The sequence below is a fragment of the Pocillopora verrucosa genome, chromosome 12 (assembly GCF_036669915.1).
Source record: "Pocillopora verrucosa isolate sample1 chromosome 12, ASM3666991v2, whole genome shotgun sequence".
Taxonomy (NCBI): domain Eukaryota; kingdom Metazoa; phylum Cnidaria; class Anthozoa; order Scleractinia; family Pocilloporidae; genus Pocillopora; species Pocillopora verrucosa.
Window position 1 is genome coordinate 20,070,823 of NC_089323.1, and position 14,354 is coordinate 20,085,176.

A 14,354-nucleotide genomic window follows, 5' to 3' on the forward strand; every position below is an offset into this window, starting at 1 on the left:
TACGTATTCAGCTCAAAAGAATTATACCTCCAGTCACTGAGTCGTACCTCTGCCCCACCCCCTACTCCGCCTGCTTTGCGCATCGCACTTACCCTTGAATGACCTTCAAGTGACTGACACGGTCATAGACCTGGGCCGAGGAGGTTGAATCCGCAAGGCATCGTTTCCACAAGTTCGATCAGCTGTGGTGATCTTTCCTTTTTATAATATTTTCCTACATTTCTACAATGACGGGCAGGAAAGTCTATGTCGTTGGAGTGGGGATGACTAAGGTTAGTAAAGGGATATAGTTCCGCGCTGAAATTTTCCCAAAATATGAACATTTCTTACATAACTAATTTTGAAGTCTTGCTCAACTTGCTGCTACGTATGTTGCCATCACTGTTTGTGTGCAAAGTTTGTCTCACCTGGTCCAATATTTATTTAGAAGTTTTTGAAAAAAGGCATAGGTGTGCTGTAATAAACTTTTTGTTTTTCCATCTTGATGAAACATCGTGGATTAAGCCTAAACTTGTGGAAACTTGATGTTTATCAAAACGTCAAAGTTGTTGTTCCTGCATGTTTAAAGAAGTTATTTACAAAATGAGGGTTTGTAATAAAGTTCTTGATTAACCCTAACATCAGTATTTATATTCTCCATACTGTTCACCTGACATTATCTAAAGTGATGATAAGGAGAATTCTTAAACCATCAAGAGCTTCTTTACGCCTGAGTTTACTACCTGATAATGTGTTTTATCTTGTAACCATGATCTTTAATTGAGGGGTGATATTGTAAGGAGAAATTAGATGTTGGTCAATCTAAGGGGTCAGGGGGTTAAGTAAATTGTGAAGAAAAAAGTTTTAATTTTGGTATGGAAGAGATTAACCAAGGGTGAAAATGATGAACTAAGATGATTTGATTACAGGTATGTTGTGAAAAATAAAAATTAAATAAATAAAAAAAATATAAACTGTATTCACTTATTTGGGGCAGTGCATTTAAATCATAATTTTTACTTTTTCCACTAGTTCGAAAAACCTGGTCGTCGAGAAGATTTTGACTACCCTGATATGGCCAGAGAAGCAGGTTTGTTGGAGCTACTCAAACTGCAATCATTGAAAGTTTTGAATGTGTTGCCCTATTGATTGATGGAGGGTCATATGATAGGGATGAGTAGTTCTTTGGTTTTCCTTTTTCCCCCCTTAACTATTGCAAAAATTCTGTGCATTTTGGCGGTTTTAATAAGCATATTGAGCATTTTTGAAAAGCTCATTGGTTATTCACTTGGGTGGTATACCTTATAGGTAGAAGGTATATTTTTACAATTTATCCACTGGCAGCATTTTGTTGATAGCCTATTGGTAATCTGATGTCTTGTTTGAAATGGTTTATTTTTGTGTTTCCAGGAACAAAAGCCCTGAAAGATGCAGGCCTGGATTATGGGAAAATAGACCAAGCTGTAGTAGGTTACTGTTATGGTGAGTTTCTCTCCTTCTCATTAAAAAGGTTCCCCAAGAATTCCATGATTGTGTATTTTATCACAATACACTGTAAGGAAAAATATTTCTCATTCCAGTGCACACATACATGTAATACAGTAACAAATTACTTTCCTAAACCTCTATCTAGTTTAACCCTTTCACTCCCAAGATCTAATTAGTAGTTCTCCTTACTATCTTCCATACAATTCTTATGATGCTAGTTCAGAGAATTTGATATTGGATCAACTAATAATCCCATGGTTGGCATTCTCCTCTATTCTCATCTCCTGCCTGCTTGATATTGTATTGATATTGTAAGGAGAAATTCTGTCTTGGTCACTTGTGGGAGTGAAAGGGTTAATAAATTTTTCATTAGTAACTTTAAATATTTTGGCATCTTTCTTTCAGTTGTTTTATTTCAAATTGACCTTTAAAATAAATTATTGCAAGTGAATGATTTTTCATAATTGTTGAGGACTTCATTTTTAAATTTTAGGTGATTCAACCTGCGGACAAAGAGCCCTCTATCAACTTGGTCTCACAGGAATTCCAATTTACAATGTTAGTCATTTCAGCCATAGGATATTTTATTTCTATTTGACAACTAACTAATAACTTTGACATAAGTAGAAGTTGGTAGAATTGGTAATGTTTAATAATATTTGGAATCATGTTTCATTTATACAGACCCTGGGAATTATTGTTTTCACTGTTCCACAACAATGCAAAAAATATTTTTGGAAAATTCTGCCCCATAGTGAAAAAGTTGATATTCAACATGAGTACTTAATGCTATAAAAAATGAACACACAAATAAAAAGATTGAGTAATGAATTTAAAGTTGCATCTGGAAACTTTTTTGTAGGTAAATAATGCATGTGCTACAGGTTCCAGTGCATTGTATTTGGCCAAGCAGCTTGTTGAAGGAGGTACAGTTCAAATTTGTAAATAAATATCTTATAGCTGTGTACATAAAATATAAATTGGAATTAATTGCATACTATGTAACCTAACAGCTCTTGTATAGTATGAACCCTTTCCAAGAACATACAATCCTTCATGAACCATATTTGTCTGGCAAAGCTCAACCAAACCAAAGCTGACCTTCATTTGTTTGATCATTTATCTTGTATATGATTTTATACCCAGGGAGGAGGGGGGTGGGGTGGGGGGTGAGGCACTTCTTAATAATAGGCTCATGGGGATATGCCACTGGGTGGCATTTTCATGCCAGGATTGACTATAATAAGGTTGCATTTCCAATTTTTGAGATTTTGGTGGTAAGAAAATTCTGGTAAATAGGGATTTTAGTAATGGGAAGATTTGCAGTTAAATAGATGTTACTATATTAAGGAAAGTGACCAAGATGGGGTATATAATTAGCCATAGAATAGACTTAAAATGGTGTGGGGTTTTTTTTGAAAGGCTAGCAGTATATACATAGGAAAAATTTATCCAGGTACCTCCCTTCCAGATTTCATGCGTCTTGGCCACAGCTGTACCCACTCATTTCACATACAGCCCTGTGAGTGATACCCACTCAACCAATAACACACAGGCTTCATGCAGTATGATGTATGTATAAATGGTTATGTGAACCCTAATTGTGCCATTCAAACCATTACAGGTTCATCAGACTGTGTTTTAGCTTTAGGATTTGAGAAAATGCAGAAAGGATCTCTTGGAGCAAATGTAAGTACATTGCATACTAATTTTGTGTTAAGTTTCAAAGTAAATCTTTCTGTTTCATTGTACTTAGAACTATGAGGTTGGCATCTGCTGAGGATCTATTTTCCTAGAACATTTTTCCTTTTACCTCAAATTGATGGCCCCTGTAATATAGTAGTTGTGGTTTCCCTTTTGGAGTTGAACCCACACAGCTTTATGTGTTGTTTTCTCCTTTGTCCAATGGCCTGATCTAGCATATTTGAATCACAATATATAGTTTGAGAGTACACGAAAGGTTACAAAATGGAATGACTGCTTGCTTCCTTAGAACATATACTTGTGAAATGCATTTTTATAACCTCATATAGCTAGAAATGTGCTGAGAAAATAAGAAGCCTTCTTTCAACCCTTTTTGAAATTCAGACATGTATTGCACTTGACACACTTTCTTGTAATGTACTTGGTAGTTCAAAGATCGCACTCCACCAATGGATAAACATTTGGAAGTTGTGATCAATAAACATGGCCTCGCTGCTGCTCCTATAACTCCTCAGTTGTTTGGAAATGCAGGCAAAGAACATATGGAAAAATATGGTGAGTTTTTGTGATGATTGATTTATAACAGGTCTTTACTATCTGAAAAGAATTCTCTGCCTCTAGAGCTACATTTACTTATTTGACCCTTCACACCCTAACATCAGTATCCATATTCTCCTTACTATTCTCTGTCAATATACAATTCTACTATCAGGAGATTCTTCATTAAGTGATCAGTTCCTTTATTCTCATGACCTTAATGTTGGATTAAGCAGTGATACTATAAGAAGAAATTAGATGTTAATCACTCTTTGGGGTTTAAGGCTTAAAACTATTTATTTAAACAATTCTGTCTCAACAGAGACAATGTACAGTACTTATTAAAATTGAAATGCAGTGCAAGCCTTTGACAAGAAAAAATCCAAGTTAAAATACATTTTGGAAGCCTCTTTAGGAGCCAGTGTTGATTAAGAGCTTGTGATAGTTGGTGAAAGATTTTTCAACTTCAAACAGGAACCACAATGGACCATTTTGCCAAAATTGCTTACAAGAACCATCTTCACTCTGTTGATAATCCGTGAGTAAATCGTGCTTTGTGTCATCTTATACTGCAAATTTTGTGTGTTGGATAAATTTTGTTTGTTACCCATGGAAATCAGAGTAACACCATAATACTCTCTAGTCAGGGTATGAAACTTTGTCAAGGTGAAGTCTGTACTTAAGCCAAGTAGCTCATCAGGCCAGAGCTTATGCCAATTTCCATAGCTGGAAGTGACTAGGAATAATACCACTACTCCCCTGGATGGGATGTCAGTCCATTGCAAGATTACCCCCAGCATTTCATCAAACTTCCCTGACTATTTGTCAGTACCCATTTATACTTCTGGGTGGAGAGGTACTGTGAAAGTAAACTATTTTGCCCAAGAACACAACAGAATGACCAACCCAGAATCAAGCGCACAAATCATTAGGCCACTACATCTCCCACTGGAAACATTTGATTGCCGCATATCAATAATGAGGTATAGTTATAAACAATAACATTTCTCTGTCTTTCATATTTTAGCTTATCTCAGTTCAGGAAAAAGTACACTTTGGAAGAGATTAAGAACTCTCCCATGGTGTTTGACCCTTTGACAAAACTTCAGTGCTGGTAAGCCACATTCTGTAATTGTTGTTAGTAACCTGTCAATGCTTGTATTGCTAAAGTCAAATGGCCTGGGCTATTTCATAAATTCAGACTTGGCATCAGGAAATCTATTTGTTTTATGTTGTTTTTAACCCTTTACACCCTAGCATCACTATGCATATTCTCCATACTGTTCTCTTTACATTTCCTAGGTTCTAACAGGAAGAATTTGTAGAACCATCAAGAGCTTCATTAGAAGCTGATCATTTCCTTTATTCTCATGACATAAACCTTTAATTCAGGGGTGATATTGTAAGGAGAAATTAGAACCTTGTCACTCTTAGGAATTAAAGGGTTAATGGGGACATTATCTATGGATCTGTCTTAAGTATGAAATAATCAAAACACTTATCATGTCAAAAAAAAATGTACTAGACTTAAAACAGAAGTGATTTCAATCTGTTAATGTTGGAGTGCCACAGTTTACCAAGAATGATAAACATGTTTATTTTCAATTGGTGAATCAATCCTCTTTGAGGATCATCAAATTGTAAAGAAGAAAGCAGTGAACAAGCTGTGGATCTGATTCTACATGTAACAATATTGCACTGATTGAGCTGTACATTAACTTTTAGTCCTACATCAGATGGCAGTGCAGCAGCCATCTTGGCCAGTGAAGAGTTTGTCAAGAAACATGGGCTTGAGAGTAAAGCTGTTGAGATTCTTGGAATGGAAATGGCAACAGATCTTGTGAGCACTTTCCAGGAAAACAGTTCAATTAAAGTGGTAATTGGGAAATTTATTTTCATCATATACTACATTAAAGAATAGAAAACTTGATGATGAGCTCTTAGAATTTTTTAGTCTAATAACTTTAAGTTGTTGAAATAGTAGAAGAAAGAACTAAGACACCAACAATCTTTGTCTTGTAATTGTACCCTTATTTTCTGACCGATGTGGCTGTAGGTCTTAAATTTTTCAGTATTACTTTCAGTAACACCTTTAGTAAAAAAATGAGATGCATTTAAAATCAGTGTTCAGCCCTTAAAAACCCAAGATCTGATTGTTAATATTCCCGTCTAGATGCCACTTATTTCCTTGTAAATTAGTTTTGAGAATTTGGTGTTAGATCAAGATAGCAACTTTTGCTTTGGGAGAAGTTAAATGTTAATCACCTCTGGGAGCTGAGGTGTTAACATGCAAGGAAAGAGAAAGTCAGAATTAAGGACACTACTTTATGTGTTGCACTAAATTGTAAGCAGAATAACCAGCCAAAGGTTTATCAATTGCTATTTGTTAAGGAGAATTGATGTTTTGATTGTTTGAACCAATAATTACTTCTGCATATTTTCTTGCAGGTTGGTTATGATATGACTAAGGTTGCTGCCAAGAAATTGTTTCAGAAGACAGGTATGTGGTACATATACTGTCCACTATTGGCATTTAACACTTTTTTCATTGGAAAGATTATCTGAAATGCTGTTCAGAGATCTCTCACTTATTGGAGGAGGATTTTGAGGCTTATTTTTAGAGCAATTTTATCAACTTTCTATGTCTGTTTTTGTTATTTGTGAAGGCATGTCACCCAATGATGTCCAAGTTGTAGAGCTTCATGATTGCTTCTCCACCAATGAGCTCCTCACCTATGAAGGACTTGGCCTCTGCTCTGAAGGTATGATGGGTTACAGTCTCAGTATTTGCTATCTGGTGCTTGCATAGAAAAGTTAAATTCTGGCACAGACCGTGGAACATAGTAAAATGATATTACAATTAGAGTGAAAGAACCAATTTCAATTCATAAAGTAAATGTTGTAAATCAACATTGATATCTAAAGACCTAGTGTGATTGTGATTGTGAATGTACTACAATGTTTTATTAAGAACAGAGGGAAGGTGGCAGTGGGATGAAAAATCTGCAATTGATTTTTTTCCTTTTCTTAGGCAAAGGAGGGGAATTAGTAGACAGAGGAGATAACACTTATGGAGGCAAATGGGTTGTAAATCCAAGTGGAGGACTCATTTCTAAAGGTCACCCTCTGGGGGCTACAGGTAATCTTCTGAGATACAAGTAAATGTTGCACGAGGCTTGAGTTTTGCAAATTTCACCAGATATCTGTCGTTGTTGTTGTAGGTTTAGCACAGTGTACAGAGCTTTGCAAACAGCTGCGGGGTGAGTGTGGTAAGAGGCAAGTACCTGGAGCCAAGGTGGCTCTTCAGCATAACCTTGGATTGGGAGGTGCTGTAGTGGTGGCTCTGTATCAACTTGGATTTCCTAATCAAAGGAGGTGAGAGCTCAATATAAATTGAAATTTTTACTTGTAACTGGAAACCACAGAACTAATAAAGATTGTTTTCTTAAAAACAAGGTATCGCCCAGTACCTTCTTATACCTCAGCAGTCAAGGAAGAAGATTTCAAGGCAGCTGCAATATTTGAAGAGATGGAAAAGAAGCTGAAGGGGGTATGTGGAAGTCATTCAATTTGTGGTCTCCTTTATAGCCATCATTATTTTTGTCACACAGGACTTTCTCTCCCTCCCAAAGTCAACTTTTAGGAATATAGTGGGGTACACTAGGGTATTGAATCCTCGGACAAGACTAGATAATTTTAACAGCAATTTTTAATCTCTCCAATTAAGGTGAAGTGCTGATGGACACAGAGTTTGTCACGCAATCTTTCCAAAATATTTTGTGACAAGTACCATAATTCCATAAGTTTAATCTCTACAGTCACATTCCTATTTGGTTTAATTGTTTGTAAATAAGTCTACTAGCAGGACACTTGGAAACGTCTTTTTAATTCACTCAGGAAGGCCCTCTACTTGTTAAGAAAATTAAAGGAGTTTACAGATTCAACATCAAAAATTCTGATGGAAAAGAAACCTGGTGGATTGTTGATGCTAAGAATGGAGATGGGGCTTTGAAATATAGAGGCTCAGGTACACTCTTCAGGATTCTTAATTTGTAATTTTAACGTAGTCCTTGAGTGCTGTAAAGTTAAACTTCACTTAAGTGGACATGGTTTTGGAAAACTTGGCATACCTTAACAGCCTGAGAGCTGTAGAGGAACGAAGTGTCTCATTCAGGAAATAGGTACTTCAAAGTCACTTGCCACGCTCCTCATTAGAAACTGTCAATAAAGCCTTTTTGCCGCTTTTGGTCATGATGCACTAGATCGCACATTGCCTTTTAAGGATCTGGTATCAACGAGTAGTAAATGTGGGAGTAGCCAATCAGATTGCTCGCTCGCTTTGACGAAGGGCTACCTCTCGAAACGTCAGCTTTAGAAACTCTTTTCGGTGGTCAATTTACATTATCAACTCAGTTGATAAACCCAATTATCTCGTTATACCCCCTCCGACACAGCAGCACAGTTTTTTTTAGGAACTTATCTTCTTTAATCAGATTGGTTGTTTGACACTCCTTTTTTAACACTTTCACAGATAAAGCTGACTGTACAATAACTATGAATGACGAAGACTTCGTTAAGATAATGACTGGTAAAATGAATCCACAATCGGTAAGTTGAAATTTATCAACATTTTGCTTTAAACATACAATAAGAGCAACGAATGATGGTCTTGCGCATCAGTTCAAAATGAACCAGACGAGTTTCCGAACCTTTAAACTAAACAGCTTCCCTGTTTGCTATTCAGGCTTTTTTTCAAGGCAAGATCAAGATCAAGGGAAATATGGGCCTGGCTATGAAACTAAGAGAAATTCAACCAAAGCCTGCCAAGTCTAAGCTGTAGATCCACATGCGAACAAGATGAGATTGTTTAGGTAGCAACAAATTTTTAAGGTGTCCTTTTTAAATGAGGTGAAATCTTTGTCAGACCTTCAACCTACCTCGTGAAAACATCACTTAATCATCTGAAACATCCAAATTATCATAACAGTATTTGATCAAAGTTGAAAAACTGTAATCAATAAATGACACAAAGTGTCACCCCTCAAGGCTCGGTAAAAGGCCTGGGTCAGAGTGACCCGGTACATGTACGACACATAACCTGAGCTATTACTAATGAACTATGGATTGGTGAGGAGTGTTTTCAGTAAGAAATACTAAAACGAACAAACACTTCTTCTATGACATGACTCCTACTTACTCCTACTCTTTAATGTGCGTCGTGAAATAATAAATATAGTGCTTACTACTTTTTTTTGTTTAGTTTTTACAACTTGTGAACAACTCATTACAAGTATGATGGGAAATGTTCAGTTTTCTTTTGGTATGTCTATATTATGCTATAAACATGGTGAGCAGCCGGTTTTGTTACGTTCTTTTTTCTGTTCATATCATACTATAAACATGGTGTTAAGTCAACAATGTTCTTTTTCTTTTGTTCATATTATGCTATGAACAGCACAATTTGCCAAATACAACTTGGATGGGCGGAGCTGGTGCTTTTCCTCCGTTAACAAAAACCTGTGGGCAAACTGTGTTAATGTAAGGAAATCCCTTCATGAAAGTTCTCAGTCTAAATCTTTGAGTAGGGTGGCGGCTGTGGATAGCAATCAGGGATGCAATCCTTTTTTCTAAAAGACATGACAAGGAGCACACACGCCAACATACTTATCACGAATAAAATTCCCGCCAATATCACCAGGTAATTTAGCGGCAAGATCAGATGGCAGTTGTCAAAGACGGTATTCTGACAGTTCTCTCCAGTACATTTCTGTTCACAGTGTTGAGCGTCACACGTAAATGAGCATGCTCCTGATAAACACCGCTGTCTACAGAAACTAACATCACTGGTACACTTCATGTGACAATTGTGACACTTCTGATAGCATGTCTCAGATGAGCACGTGATTGCTCTGCATTTAGAACCTGCGGAGGCTTGGTAACATTCATTGTAGCCTTGGTTACTGTCTGTTACGCCACAGTCACATGATTGGTTGTGGCAATGTTGAATACAAGTGCCTGAGATTACCATCTGGCATCTATCAGTCGCCATTGCTTCTTTCGCCGCAAAAATTGTAACCACGATCAAAATATGACAGAACATCTTGAAGACTGTAAAGGGAAAAAAAGTGTACGCATTAACTTACAATGTTGAGACAATTGAAACCGTGATGATTGCGCATTTGAAAGGGTTTAATCAGCACGATTATCACTGAACTAATTAAGTTCCGCGTTCCGTGTTGTCGTGGGGGAAATCAGACAAGGGACAAGAGTTGATGAAAATTTGAAGTATTTCCTGGCCTAAAGGGTTCAGTCAGAGTAAAAAAAAAAAAAAAACACCCTGGGGCGAACGCAACATCCAAGTTCAAGTTTTATCCAGCCTTAGCGCGGAAACCAAAGCTCTGAGGTTGGATTCGTTATGTTTGTTTGAGCGGCGCTCGTTACAAGAGAGAAAGACATCTTTTTGTAATTCTGATTTTATTACAAGACATTGCCTCGCATCCTAAGTTTTTAAATCTTTGCCATAAATCACTTTGTTACTTACAAGTTTCGGCTTGAATTTTGAAAACAGTTTGTTTGTCACGTGCGGTGAACAGAAGTGTTTGACACTTAGAAAGTTCTCGGCGTTTTGCCATGTTGTACCGTGTCCAAAAGAAATAAGCGGTGTCTTGTCTGGTTGGTACAAACATTATGGATTTTTATGCTTCTTTTGCTTAATCATCGTCCGACGAATTAGAGATAAACGCGGACAAAAGATCATAAAATGGCCAACGGCATTAAGTGTGTGTCCTCATGAACATTTTAATTTAAGAACCGAGATGTTGATTGGGATTATTTTAAATGATATACTACACCGAGGAAAGATTGCCATCCAAAGGTTGACTTGAATTACCACTTTCGATAGAATTTTGCGTTTTTCTGAACCCACAACAAATTGCAAGGGTTTTAAGCTCCAAGGCTATTTTTAAAAACTTATTCAAGAACGATTTTGAATACCAACCTCTTAAAAGAGTGTGATTGAACATCTGCAGAATAATTCCGAATGAAATTTCCACACGGCGTCCGAGCGTGTCAGTGCTTGAAGTTTGTCAGGCAGTTTGTTTGTGATTGTGGAATTGTGCGTCGCAAAGTTTTTAGATTTAGTAGGCGGGGAAAGAAAATGAAAGTGCTTAATCAAGCATATCGGAGGGAAAACCCCTTTACGACGTCAGCAAGTCATTGTTTGATAGTCTTTGAGACGGAAAACGTTTTCCAAGAAAACAGGAAAGCTGTAAAACGACGAGTAATACGACATAAGTGTGATTAACTTCATATCACGTCCTAAAGAAATTTCGAAAATATATTTTTCTCTATAATTTGGAATTTTATTTTTACTTCTATTTATGGTTCCTTAGTCATTAACTGACAAGTTTATGCAAAGATCAAATAGATCAGATTTCTCTTATTGTCTCGTTATTCTTGTCTGTTTGGTTTACTATTAAAATGCTGTGAGAGATAAACGTTAAAATGTCACTTTTCATTTTACCTCTCTACCTGCTGTTTGTGCTTTTAGCTTATCGGAGTTGACAAAATTGTTTCACTGCTAGTCAGATGCGAAAGAGACACAAGTTGCGTGACTTTCATCATGGGTCTCGCCCTTTCCGGTCCTCTTTGCCCGTGCAAACAGTAACTGGTTCTTTAGCATTATTAATCATTTTAAGACTTCTAAATCATCGTTTCGAGAAGCAATGAAATGTTAATTTCTTGGGGTATATCATACTTTGATTTACCGTTCATTTGGGTTAAGCTTCCTCAGCTTTTTGAAACAAAACATGATGGAATGTGAATTTGATTGACTTGTTTGAATCTCGTGAGATTCATAGGATCATGTTCTTTTCATAGCAGAGTTGAGGCAGAAATATATTTTGTTTCAGATGCTAATCAACCTGTGGTAGTGTGAGCATGGGTGCGAGATTGATCATGTATGCCGGGGGCTATGTTACCTGAAACCGTACCTGGTGATGTAGAAAATCATGATCTTTTCATACACCTTTGAGTTCGAGGAATGCTTCAATTTGACGTGTAATCAAATCAGCCCCTTAAATTATCGTTGGTAAAAGCTGCACGATTTATGCTTTGTTACATTGTCTTGATGCTACGAAACGAAAAATAAGGAACTCTAACCTAATCTTTGCTCTGTATAGAAAAGTGAACATGAATACAGTAGCACGCGATGCATTATAGTCTTCCAATGTAAAACTTAATTGATCCACTGATTATTTACACGGAATCAAGTCCAACACATGCCTGTAGTTTTCAGTGTATATTATATTGAAGTTCGTCCATTCATCCTCGCGACGCTATTCTCTATATGTAGACAGCTCATGCTTCTTATCATTAGCTCGGCAATATGTGCAACACTTATATTGCAATGCATTGCCTCAGTTAATAAAAATTTGTTTTCTGTTTCAGAGTAGGCAGTGCCTTTACCCATTTTATTTTAACGAGTACGTAATGAAGAGATTCCTAATTATTAAAAATACTAACTGAGTCTAGAAAGTGCAGTAACAACGAGGTGCCTTGAAGGTGGGGCTGCATAAGACTCAACATTGCTACATCAATGTTACTCATTGACAGAGGTATCCCAGATAAAAAGTGGGTTATGAGCGAGTTAAAAGGGCAATTAACCTTGATTTTCTAGACAGGGTTTTATAAACGTTGACGGAAAACGGCAAAATTTGCACTTATTGCCATCTGTTTTCAGCCATCTGCGCGTTAAAATTAAAAACAAAAATTGTCGATACCGGAAGATTTGTCGCAAAGTTGATTCCAGGATCCAAAAATTGTTTTAATCTCCGACGCCGTTTACTTGTTACCAGCGGCTTCCCCAAAGCTGCGCGCATGCAATTCTGAAACGAATGGGTTACTTTTAAGCCATGGTTTGGATTTACCTTAAGAGGCAAACTGAGATTATATTTTATCTTTCATAACACAACCCGTCATGTCTCTTACCTATATTTTCGCTGTGCTTGTTGTTCGTGACAAAGCCAGTAGTTCTCTGGAAAAATTGCCTCCGTAATCGCACGTGTCAACAATGGGAACTATTGAACTTTCTGAAAATTGTGGGTCTTTTATCACTGATTATTAGAATCAAAACCTGTTTGACCTGTTTTCAATCATTTCAGACGTGACGAGGATTACCTGAGCAGGGTCTCTCACTCAATTGTAATGACTTTGTAAATTTTATACAATGATTAAATCTAGGTTTGAACCAGTTTCAAAATCTGCTAAATAGTAATCTCTTTTCCAGCTTCTTACTCAATTCCCATTGACTACTCCGACCGCATAACACCTTCTTTGATCTAACGCTTGATTCGGAAATAACCAGAAAGGCCAAAATAATAAAAACTTTATTAGCTCATGGACTGGGAATCTCCTGTTATTGACACGGGACCTATTTATGGATTCATTGTGGTGAATCTGGTTGACAATAATATGTAATGCGTGACCGGAAACCGCGATTCTGAAATCCAGGTACTTTCGAACTCCCCAATTCACTACACCCCTATTGAGATTGAAACTGTAAGCTTCACACTATCCTCTCCACAAACATTATTCCTTCGATCGCATGCGTCTTTTTCCAACGCTAGCTCTTGAAGAGAAAAGCACAATGTGATCAGATCTGTGTTAATTTATCTTACTGATAATTGATCCTCTCTCACCTGATTTAATCAGAGGTATCATTAAGGTTAGTCTTTAAAATTAATCCAGGTATATCTTGTTCAGGTTATGATATAATTTGCAAACAATATAAATTTATTTGTAGACAATTCATAATTTAATTTCTTTAATTTTATCCTGAAAAAATCAGGATGAAGGGGCCCATCGGTAAAATATTAGGTTTTAAGTCACTTTCTTAGCAATTAATCTTCCTCCCTTTTTTATTAGTTTAAGGTTCCGTTGACATTTTTTGGTCTAAGGTCACTCTCTCAGTTTATGTTATATTTTACGGTCCACAAACGCATAATTTACATAGCATATATAGCTCAGCGCGTCTACATCCCAAGTTCATTCTTAGACTACTATTATGACTATTACAAATGAGAGTCAATCACTTGGGGGAATGAATATCTGGGTAACGTTACACCATATTACAAGTCGTAAACAACCTCATTTCATAAAAATCTGCCGATTTTGCTCGATTTTGTCTGGCTTTGACCCAAGAATATTATTCTATAATCCCTTGCTATGTCTGCATTTGCTTCTTTTTTTTCGTCCATACGCGTTGTTTTCGTAAACTGGAAGAGGGGAAGGTGCTTTTAGTCTAAGAATTCCTTTTGTTGCCGCGTGATAAGTGTGGACTTGACCCTGGATACAAAAGGCCTTAAAACTGGCTTCATTGTGAAGTACGGATTTGTTGAGAGCATTTGTCATCCAGACATAGGTCACAGTAAGTATTGAAAAAGAAAAAAAAGTTAATGGTTTTATTCAGCCACCTCCCCTTTAACGCCCTAGAGATCGTTGCCCACGCGAAGTTTTTGCTCGGGAGAGAGCTTTCACGTATAAACTTTGTTGTGAAGCCCTAGTCTTGACTGAACCTAGTTAGCTTTTGAATATAATACAGTAGTTCTCTTCGACAATAATTCGTGTGTGTTAAAGGAACTTACCTT

General features: G+C 36.8%; 2 protein-coding genes across 2 annotated transcripts; one reads left to right on the forward strand and one right to left on the reverse strand.

Moving 5' to 3' along the window:
• The first annotated feature begins 140 nt into the window (after positions 1–140).
• Positions 141–9,783, forward strand: LOC131783393 (sterol carrier protein 2-like). Its single transcript, XM_059100131.2, has 18 exons — positions 141–272; positions 1,012–1,069; positions 1,390–1,461; positions 1,961–2,025; positions 2,330–2,393; positions 3,092–3,156; positions 3,600–3,726; positions 4,183–4,246; positions 4,736–4,822; positions 5,434–5,584; positions 6,157–6,208; positions 6,375–6,470; positions 6,740–6,847; positions 6,930–7,083; positions 7,165–7,258; positions 7,606–7,735; positions 8,240–8,316; positions 8,453–9,783. The coding sequence occupies exons 1-18, from the start codon at positions 228–230 to the stop codon at positions 8,546–8,548; spliced, it is 1,605 nt and encodes a 534-aa protein (XP_058956114.2). The 5' UTR covers positions 141–227; the 3' UTR covers positions 8,549–9,783.
• Positions 8,171–10,970, reverse strand: LOC131783412 (uncharacterized). The gene is made up of 2 exons (XM_059100154.2): positions 10,706–10,970; positions 8,171–9,816 (listed from the first exon to the last, which is right to left on the reverse strand). Exons 1-2 carry the CDS (start codon positions 10,728–10,730, stop codon positions 9,278–9,280), a joined length of 564 nt encoding a protein of 187 aa, XP_058956137.2. The 5' UTR covers positions 10,731–10,970; the 3' UTR covers positions 8,171–9,277.
• Positions 10,971–14,354: the final 3,384 nt, after the last annotated feature.

Bases quoted from the DNA above. Each gene is read 5' to 3' on its own strand.
- LOC131783393 (XM_059100131.2), top strand. From the start codon at position 228: ATGACGGGCAGGAAAGTCTATGTCGTTGGAGTGGGGATGACTAAG. The intron at 6,471-6,739 runs GTATGATGGGTT...TCCTTTTCTTAG, and splicing joins ACTTGGCCTCTGCTCTGAAG to GCAAAGGAGGGGAATTAGTA. The intron at 6,848-6,929 runs GTAATCTTCTGA...TTGTTGTTGTAG, and splicing joins TCACCCTCTGGGGGCTACAG to GTTTAGCACAGTGTACAGAG.
- LOC131783412 (XM_059100154.2), bottom strand. From the start codon at position 10,730: ATGTTCAATCACACTCTTTTAAGAG. The intron at 9,817-10,705 runs GTTGGTATTCAA...TTCCCTTTACAG, and splicing joins CAATCACACTCTTTTAAGAG to TCTTCAAGATGTTCTGTCAT.